General features: G+C 49.0%; 1 protein-coding gene across 1 annotated transcript in view; it reads left to right on the top strand.

Annotated features, from left to right (window-relative positions):
- The first annotated feature begins 1,406 nt into the window (after positions 1 to 1,406).
- The window catches only part of CELF6 (CUGBP Elav-like family member 6), a 30,110-nt gene continuing 21,747 nt past the window's right edge, over positions 1,407 to 9,769 (top strand). Inside the window, exons 1-2 of the mRNA XM_081831334.1 lie at positions 1,407 to 1,673; positions 5,424 to 5,506. Coding sequence (XP_081687460.1) covers positions 1,412 to 1,673; positions 5,424 to 5,506 — 345 coding nt within the window. The 5' untranslated portion in view covers positions 1,407 to 1,411. The remainder of the gene's footprint in view (positions 1,674 to 5,423; positions 5,507 to 9,769) is intronic.

Genomic DNA, 9,769 nt, shown 5'->3' with positions numbered 1-9,769 from the left:
CAGCAGAGGTTAGTAATTTTGTTGAAAGAAAGCAAGAAAAAAATTTTATGAAATAATTATAGAATTTATAAATTATTTATCTCTCTTGGATTCTTCTGTTCAAACATCACTAGCCTATCAAGAGAACAGTCAAACATAAACAAGAGTAGTAAGATTCCATCAGCTCTGATATTCTGCCAACTTTCAGCCGTATAAAAAACCGCTCTACACATACTTTTTATTTTAATTATAGACGTATATTTGTGAAAATAAGAGGCGAACATATTTAACAAATTGTAACTTGATTTGTATCTTTTAAATATTTAGATACGCGGTTTGTCTATCTCCCCTTTCTTCTCTTACCCTGGGCCCAGCGGATGTTAGGGGCGGGCCTGTCCTAACCTCCTTAACTCTCAGACCCGCAGCTCCTTTTCCGGAGAAGGATGATAACACTTCTGAGCTCACGGAATTGGGATGAACGAGACAACTGAGAAAATGTGGCTAATATAAGTTCCCTCACTCTCCTGCGGAGGAATCCGTGTCCAAGGAATGTTTTGGAGTTTTGTTTTGTTTTATTCTTTTTTTCTCTCATTAAGAATTTATTTTTTACTTTTATTTTGGGGGGGATGCAGGGGAGACGAACGTGTTTGAGGCTCGTGGTTAAGGAAGTGAAGACACCGAAGAGAGAAGTGTGATGCGGCGGGGTGGGATCGGCTCTGAGGAACTGGCTTTGGTAGTGGTAATGAAGAAGAGGAATCCCCATCCACCCCCGCAGGAAACGCTCCAGTGATTGGAGGTGTGTGTGGCTGCGTGTGTGCCTGTGTGTGAGGAGGGGGCTAGCTCCAACTCCCGCAGACATCACCACGCATGACGAAGCTACTTCCCCTCACGCGGTCTAAGGCGCACACGCGCGATCCACAGCCACGCCCGCACACACTCGACACACACAGGGCGTCCGAGGGTCCAGTTGCCATGGCGAACAGGAGCGCGTGAGCCCAGCCGCCCCTCCCGCCCCCAGCCGAGCCCGGTCAACTCCAGCTCTGATTGGTCGCTGCTTCCTCATTATGCAAATCATTTGCGTAGACTCGGCGGCCGGCTGCCTGACGTCACCAAGCACGGGGGCTGGGGCTCGGGGCTCGGCTCCGGGAGAGCTCGGGCGGGAGCACGGATAGCGCCGCGCGGGGACCTCAACCCAGACCCCAGCGTCCCGCCGCCTCGGCCCGGTCCTGCCCCGCCCCCGGCCCCGCCCCTTTTCTAGCCCGCCCCACCCCCTCTACGCCCCTCCACCCGGACCCCGCCCCCTGTGCAACCCCCCCGCCCCCGCAGCCCGGACCCCGCCCCCTCCCCCCTGGCCCTCGCCATCGGTCCAGGGAGGGGACGGCGGGACAGGCGGGACTGGTGGGACCGGCGGGAGGGCGGACCGGGCGGGGATATGGCCGCGGCGCCCGGAGGGTCTGCGCCGCCCGCCGGCCCCGGCCCGCGCCTGGGTTTCAGCACCGCGGACAGCGGCGTCGGCATGAGCGGGCTAAACCCCGGTCCTGCCGTGCCCATGAAGGACCACGACGCCATCAAGCTCTTCGTGGGGCAGATCCCGCGGGGCTTGGACGAGCAGGACCTCAAGCCGCTGTTCGAGGAATTCGGCCGCATCTACGAGCTGACGGTGCTGAAGGACCGGCTCACCGGCCTCCACAAAGGTGCGCGGGGTCAGCCCAGCCCAGCCCAGCCCAGCCCTGCCCCAATCCGATTAGAGTGGGCCCGGCCCAAACCCCAGCCTCAACCGCAGCCCCAACCTTAGCTTTGCCTAGAGTCAGTCCAACACCAGTCCAATACCAGTCCCACTTCAGCCCAGTCTCCTCCCCAGATCACAAAACCCCCAACCCAGAATTTTCTCTCTGACATCCTCCCACTGATCATCACTATGATCCCCTGACATGTTCTCCACTCTAACCTCTAACTCCCTACCTTTCACCTCTCACATCCCAACAGTCCCGACCTTTCAGTTGGACCTCCCTCCATCGCTCTCATCAGACACCCAAAATCCTGGAATTAGGAAACTTATTTGACCTTTTGGTCTCTAACACCCTCAATCTCCCAAACCCTGGACCCAATCATTTCTGACCTCCCCCAATCTGGTGCCGCCCCCCACTCAGGCCTAACCACCCGCACACACATCTTGGACTTGTACCCTTCATTCTGGCCTCCAAGCTCAGTCAACCCCCACAGAGCCTTCCTTTGATGCAGACTGCTAACCACCCCCTCCCCAACCCAAAGTCCTCCCTTCTTCAGAATCCAGGCCTGGCTAACTCACAAAATCCAATTCTCCTCGAGGAGGCTCTGGGCTCCAAATTCCACCCTTACGTTTGACAATAACCCAATCTCTCCAACCCCCTGACAGAATGCCAACACTCTGCCTCTTCTGACTTGAGTCCAGAACCCTGACCTCAGCTGGGAAAATCTGTCACCTTGTGCCCCCTCATTTCAGGTTTCCTGTCAGCTGAACCCACATTTCTTTTATCCTTTAATCTCCCCACTCTGGTGCCTCATCTTTACCCCTCCCCAATCCTCTTTATGGCCTCCTGCTTTCCCTCCTTCACAGGCTGGTCCCGGAGCAGAGCCTGTGAACCAGAGCCTCAGGGTGGGTCAGGTTGAAGAGGCAGAAGAGATTTTCTCCCTGCCCTTGCTAGAGAGACAGGCACCACAATCCTGTCCAGCCACACCCCTTTCTTCCTGTAGAGAGAGGGAGGAGGCTTGTTTACATGCAGAAAAGTCTGTCCAGGCTGGGCTAGAGTAAGAAAGCCAGAGTCACATGTCATACATGGGCTGGGGAAGGAAAGTATTTGAGGAGAGACACCTCTACCTCTCCCCACCTTCACCATGCTTCAGTTTCAGGATTTGAGGGGGAAGGGTCACCAACTATTCTCCATGATTTTCCTAGGAGAAAAGTGGTGGGCCCTGGGTAATAGCTAAAGGTACTTTCCTAAGGGCTGAGAGTTGGAATCAGGCTACCACCTCTTTTCAACTGGGAGGCCTTGGAAAGTTCCTAGGCACACTTACACAGGGGTTTCACAAAAATGCCCACAGAAGATCTGGGACCAGCGAGGTAGCAATGTGTCTTTGATACTTTGGGGTAGGGTTACTTTAAAAGGGGCATGAAAGAATAAGACTATACCATCCAGATTCCTTCTAATGCAGTCCAACTGCCTGGCTGTCCATCCATCCATAGCAACTCACTTTCTTATTTTCTAGACATTTATTTCAGTATGTAAGCACAAGATAATCTTTCTGGGCCATCTGTACAATAAGAGAAGTGTATAAGATACCTTTAATTCTCACTCTTCTCATTCAAATACCACCAGAGTCTCTGAATTGTTCCCTCATCCTTTTTCTCCCTCTCCATTTAGCTCTAATTCTTCCTGTCTTTTATTTTCATGTGTCTCTCCCTCAAGCCATGCTTCTCTGTATTTCCATCCCTCCTTCTTCCACCACCTACTCCAAGTAGTCCACATGGGGCTCCTTTGGGCAGCAGTTGGGCCCCTGAACCTTTCAGACAGGGCCCTGGCCCTGCCCAGTTCTGACGTCAGCTGATATGGCTGAGTGGCAGAAGATGGAGCAGAGATGTAAGCAAAATCAGGTGTTTGGTGATTTATCCCCAAACCAAACCGAAGTTCTCCAAGGCAGTGTTGCCTTGCAAGATAATTGGGGAGGGTCTCCACATCAACATCTTCCCCACTTTCTCCGCAGCAACAGCGATATCCAAAAGCCAGAGTGACTCATTTTCCTTTTGATGACTGGGAACTGAGGGAGGCAGCCACGGTGCTTTGAAAACAACGTCAGCCTAGGAGTTAGGAGATTCCAAACCCTATTCTGCCACTGACAGACTCTCTGCGTTCAGTTTCCCTATTGATACAATAGGAGTTTGTCTCAGGTGTTCTCTAAGGTCCCTTTAATTTAATGAATAACAGATAGCCACCCACCCTAAGGGGGCAGCCACATAGAAGACATCAGAAAAAATGTTCCATTTGCCTTCCTAGTCTGCTGAGGTCTAAGTAGAAAACTTCATGAAGCTCCTAATGGCTTCTCACATCCACTTTCTCTTCCTTCAGTCTTTCTCCTTCCTACACTCAGAAGGCTCTTTTTGAAAACATAGATCTTATCATGTCAGATCCCCGCTTAAAATCCTTTAGTGGCTCTTCATTGCTCTTAGGTAAAAGTTCAAAATCCAGACTGAGGCATACAAGGTTATAGATGACCTGATCCCTGCACACCTCACCGTCCACTCTGCCTCCTTTCACCAATCTCCAATCATACTAGTTTTCCATCCATTTCCCCAAGACATCAAATTCTTGCCTCAGTCTTCATATGTGCTATTCCCTCAGCCTGAAATAATCACCACTCTTCTTGTCACCTGGTTAAGCCCTATTTGCTATCGAGGATTCAATGTGTTCTTTGAAGTATTCCTCAACCTTTGGACTCAAATTACATTCCCCTCATGATTCTTTACATAATCCCCATGGGAGTAGGGGACGTGTCTGTCTTGTTACCACTTCATCCCCAAGCCCGTTATAATGCCCCACTGTAATAAGTATTCAACAAATATTTTCTGAATGAGTGAGTGCTCAATGACTGTTGGAAAAGAGGAGAACCCTGCCTCAGTGCGTCCTAGCAGGCTACAGTTTCTGAGGCTGAACCTAAAGAAGAGTAGGACTGATCCTTTGGCTCAACCTAGTCTCCTTCTCTGTCCCATAACTACTGGCTCTTTTAGAGAAGTAAGATTTGGGGCACAATAACCCTTTAACAGGCCCTATCTTGAAGTACTGGGAGAGCTGAGAGATCAAGCTCCTTGGATAGGATTGGAGGTCCCTGAAAGCTCCTCTCTACAGAAAGTCCTTAAATCAGCCCCATATTGCAAGCCTCAAATTAACCCATTCCTCAGCTTCAAACTTGGGGGAGGGAGGCATTAAGAAGAAGTTGTGGGGTCCTGGGTTTGGCTCCCAACCCTCTTCCTCTTTTTTGCCTCCTCCCATCTGAAACTGAGTTGGGAAGGAATTGAGGTTGATTCTGGGAGACTCTGTGAGTATGAATCCAAAAAGGAAGGGAGAGGCTGGGGTTAAAGCTGAAGGCAAAGCTGCTTAGGGAGGTTTAACCCCAACCGGACTTATGGCTGGAGTGGGGAGGGAAGATGTGGGATTGTATGAGCATGTGGCTGGATGTGGGTACACATGTTCCCTAGGCAAGAAGCCAGGAGCAAATGAGAGGGAGCCAGAGTCTGGGACTCAAACACATGAAGCCCCTCCCTTCAGAGAAGGTGGGAGGCAAACAAGGCTTCTCAGAGCAGTGCCCTTGTTAAAGGAGAGTGGCCTTGAGTTTGTCACTTAATGGAGTCTTTCCAGGAAGAGTATTTGGGGGTTTCAGGAAACCCCCTGAGCCAGCCTCTTCCTCCCCAGGCTGTGCCTTCCTCACCTACTGCGCCCGGGACTCTGCTCTCAAGGCCCAGAGTGCACTGCACGAGCAGAAGACCCTGCCAGGGGTAAGTCCACCAGGGTTGGGGGGTGGGGATCACCTCAGGCTGGGGACATGCCCTATGTGCATGCCAAAGTAGCATGTAGGGGCTGGGTTGGGACCAGGAACTAGAAGCAGAGTCACCTTTCTAAGAGTTGGCTTACCTGTGCCCTGAACAGCTATAGGTTCTTTGTTATATTTAGTCTTCTGGCTCAAAGAAATGGGCTTAACACTTGGGCCAAATGTTCCACCGTATCTTTTCAGAGAGGCCTCAGTGTTGTGGGCTATGCTAGAATTTGTCAGCCTTGGCTAAAATCATGGCTTAATGTATCATTTGTCCCTGGTGTGAGAATATATGCAGATACATGGGGTAGAGACTCTGCTGGGCTGGTATCCTATTTTTTCCAGTTCTAGGGTCCTTTATAGCACTTCTCTCTGTCCTCTTCCTGTAATTTCTTTTTTTTTTTTTTTTTTTTTGGTGCCTTGACTCACCAAGATTGCTTTCCCCCAAACACTTGGTTAAAGCTAAGAGGACCTGATTATATGTGTGCAGTTAGGCCATTATATATCAATGGCACCTGGTATGGCCTTAGCTAATGGCTAATCACTGGACAAAAAGCAAAGTGGGACCTATGGACCATGTGAGAGGAAGAGAATGGTGACTGTTAGGAACTAGTGTGGGTTCACCAAGAGCAAATCGTACAACAGAGCCTCATTTTCTCTTGTCAAAGGAGTGATGTGTCTACAACAAAAGCACTATTCAAATGCCCTGAGCAGGCCAAGCCTGGGACTATATCCAGTTTTAAGCTTCAGACTTAAGAGGATCATTAGCCTATCAGAAAGTGACCAGGATGGGATGGGGACATAAAATATGTCATGGATGATGGTTTGAAGAAATTGGAGATATTTGGCTGGAGAAGATAGGGTTTAATGGGAGCTTTAATAGGGAGGCATCACAATGTGATGATTAAAAATACTACTTTTTGATTCTCACAAATCTAGATTTGAATCCCAGTTTTGTCATTTAAGTTTTGTGTCTCCAGATACATTACTTAGACTCTTGAGCTTCAATTTCCTCATCTATAAGGAGTGGGTTATACTAAGAGCTCACTGGGCTATCATGAGGATTAACTGAGGCTTAGCAAGTACCTGGCACAGAGTAAGATCTCAATAAATATTACTGTTGGGGTGGGGGCAACCACCTTCAGATTCTGAAGAGGGATTTGGTTTTCCATGGGTGGCTCTAGAGGGCAGGATCAGAAAAGATCAGTGGGTATAAAGAACAGGCACTCTAATTTCAGCTCAGTATAAAGATATCACTTTTCTGAATTGAAGCTGTCCAGCAATGGCACAAGCTTTGCCTAGAGCTGATCAAGCTGTTAGTAGACCATCAGCTCGTAGGACCAGTCCCAGTAATTGAAGCATCTTGAGCCTCACGCTTGAAGACTCAGCGTCAAGTAACACCAGTGTATTACCCTCACCAAGTCTCTGTGTATAGGCTCTGGAGTCAGACAGACCTGGGTGTGGATCCAGGCCCTACCACTCACTAACTCTGTGTATGGCCTATGGCAAGTCTTTACTTCTAAGCCTAAGCATCCTCCTATGTAAAACCGAATTCATAGAATTGTTATAATAATTAAATGAACTAACTCACATAAAGTACTTGGCACAGTTCTTGGTAGAAAACAAGCACTCAATATGGGTTAGCTTGTGGTGGTAGTAGTAGTAATAGTAACAGCAGCATTCGTAGGGGTAGAAGTAGAAGTTATTACTCATCCAGCCATGGGAGTAAATGACTTCTGCTGCTAAAACTGAAAGGCACTGAGACAAACTGTAACATTCCATGTGGGAAACAGCATGGTAAAGGTGCAGAGACAGAAGGAACAAGATGGGTGTGAAATGGGGTTGGGAGTGTGGAGGAGGGCCCGTGTGAGCATGGGCCAGGCCAGAGAGAAGATCCACCAGAGGGCAGTGGTGGAAGAGGAAACTTTGGATGCCAGGCTGTGGGATTTGGACTTCATCCTGAAAGCAAATGGAAGCCCTGAAAAAATTAAAATGAACTTTCGAATTAAAAAAAAGGGGGGGGGCGCCTGGGTGGCTCAGTCAGTTGAGTGGCTGCCTTCGGCTCAGGTCATGATCCCAGGGTCCTGGGATCGAGCCCCGCGTCGGGCTCCCTGCTCGATGGCGAGTCTGCTTCTCCCTCTCCCTCTGCCTGCCTCTCTGCCTACTTGTGCTATCTCTCTGTCAAATAAATAAATAAAATCTTTAAAAAAAAAAAAAGCAAAACCCTCTTCAACCAGCCACAGGGCTCCACAAAGGGAGGACTGTATGAGGCTGAGGGCACCTGAGATAAGAGTTGTGAAGCTCTAGACTAGTGGAATAATTTCTGAAGGAGAAAAGAGAATAATAACTAGCATTTGTTGATTCCAGACAGTGTTCCTAGTATTTTGCATGTTCAAAGTCATTTATTCCTCTATGAAGAAGGTATTATTGGCCTTCCCATTTTACAGATGAGGAAATTCAGTCAAAGGAAACAAGTGACTTGCCCAAGGTTATGTAGCTACTATTAGGAAGATCTGGGAAGATCCAGGTAGTCTGGCTCCAGAACTCATTCACTTAACCACTACATTATTACTTGTGCCAAGCTGGTGGCAGACAGGGGTCTAAGGTTCTGGAGGGGATCATGACTGGGTACATCTGCCCTCTCCCACCCTTTCATCCGCAGGCTTCCAACATGGCCTGGCTTTGTACTGCCAGGATGGCTTTATTCACCCTTTCCAGCTTAACAAAGTGAAAATTAATATTTAATTATTCTCCTAAATGAAAATCAATGGCTCTGTTGGCCAGCCAAGCAATGTCCGTGCCATCAGTCTTTCCTCTGGGCCTGCCAGGGGCAGCAGCAGCTTTAGTCACCTGGCCTCAGGCCCACCAGCATGAAGGGAGGAGGGTGTCCAGCTCCCTGTAGGCACTGGGTCCTGGGCACAGCTGCCATCTGCTGGAGAAGCAGGGAAAGACTTGAATCTGGGCTCCTACTAGAGACAGGCCAGGACTGTCACTCTGAGAGCAGGAAAGGTTGAGTCTCCCCCAAGAGAAAGCCTGAACCCCCTAGGGACAATTTCATAGTATCTACTGGGCTGGGACCTCCCTTTGACTTCCCTCCACAAGTACCTGCTAATTTCTGTTACCTATCAAAACTTGGCTCCCTACTCAGGACTTCCTTAAACCTCAATGGTCTGTCCCATCTTCTGTAGCTTCTTCTCCATAAAGCTGAAGCTACTTCTTACAGCCTCATTTTAGGCTCCAGAATCTACCTAAAGAAGGTGGGCCCAACCTTAGCCCAGAGAGTGCCCCCCTACTTGTCTCTCTCCCTGCTCATGACCTCCTTTCCCTTGGGCATTCATCCCTTCAAACACTGTGAAGGAGACAGACGATTGAGTGCATTTGCTTTTGCAGGTTGTGCCCTGCACAAAACAGCTGTGTGGAAAGGGCAAGTGGGAGCTAAAATTCAGCCATGCTCTATTGGCCAAGCCATGAACATTATCACAGGGCTGTGTCAGTCCAAAGGAAGAGGCACATTTTTTCCTAATTCATCCACAGAGTTGGGGGAGTGCCTTTTTGTAACTCACACAAAGGCTCTGTATGTGCTAGCAGCTGCCTAGTGAGTAAATCAGAACCTTTGCCCTCAAGGAGCTTTTTCCAGGCCAAAAATAACTCATTGCATCTCAGTGCAGTTTACACCTGGGCACATAAAAGAAGCATCAAGAGTAGAGAGAGAGGAGATGCTTTGCAGAGGAAATGCTACCTGAGCCCAATTATGACTGTATTTCATCACATTTGAGGGTCTAGAAAGCTAAAAGACAAGGCAGTTTCTGGAATTCTGGGTACAGTGTGAGAACTGGCAGGAAAGGTGTCCAATGAAGACAGCCAAGGCTCCATGTGAATGGAGAGTATTATGTATTTGGGGCAGCAAGAGAGGCAGGACTCACACGTTTGGACTGCCGGTCTTAGGATCTTGGGCTTTATTGGGAGTCTTGCAATGGGGAACCATGGGTGGATTTTAATCAGGGAAGAGTGAGGGACTGGTTTTAAAAGTTCATTCCAGCTATAGTATGATGGTTGGGTTAGAGAGAAAGGGACACTGGAGGCAGATGATCCTTTAGAACACTGTTGCTTGAGTGCAGCTGAATGATGATGCTGGCCTAGAGCTGGGGATAGGGCAGGAATGGGGAGGAGAGGATAGACTTAAGAGCTATTTAGGATATCCATATACATGCTAGAACTAGTGGGACTT

The sequence above is a fragment of the Leptonychotes weddellii genome, chromosome 9 (genome assembly GCF_054177405.1).
Source record: "Leptonychotes weddellii isolate Sample4059 chromosome 9, ASM5417740v2, whole genome shotgun sequence".
NCBI lineage: Eukaryota > Metazoa > Chordata > Mammalia > Carnivora > Phocidae > Leptonychotes > Leptonychotes weddellii.
Note: the sequence above shows the minus strand (reverse complement) of the source record. Positions and strands in the feature narration are given on the sequence as shown.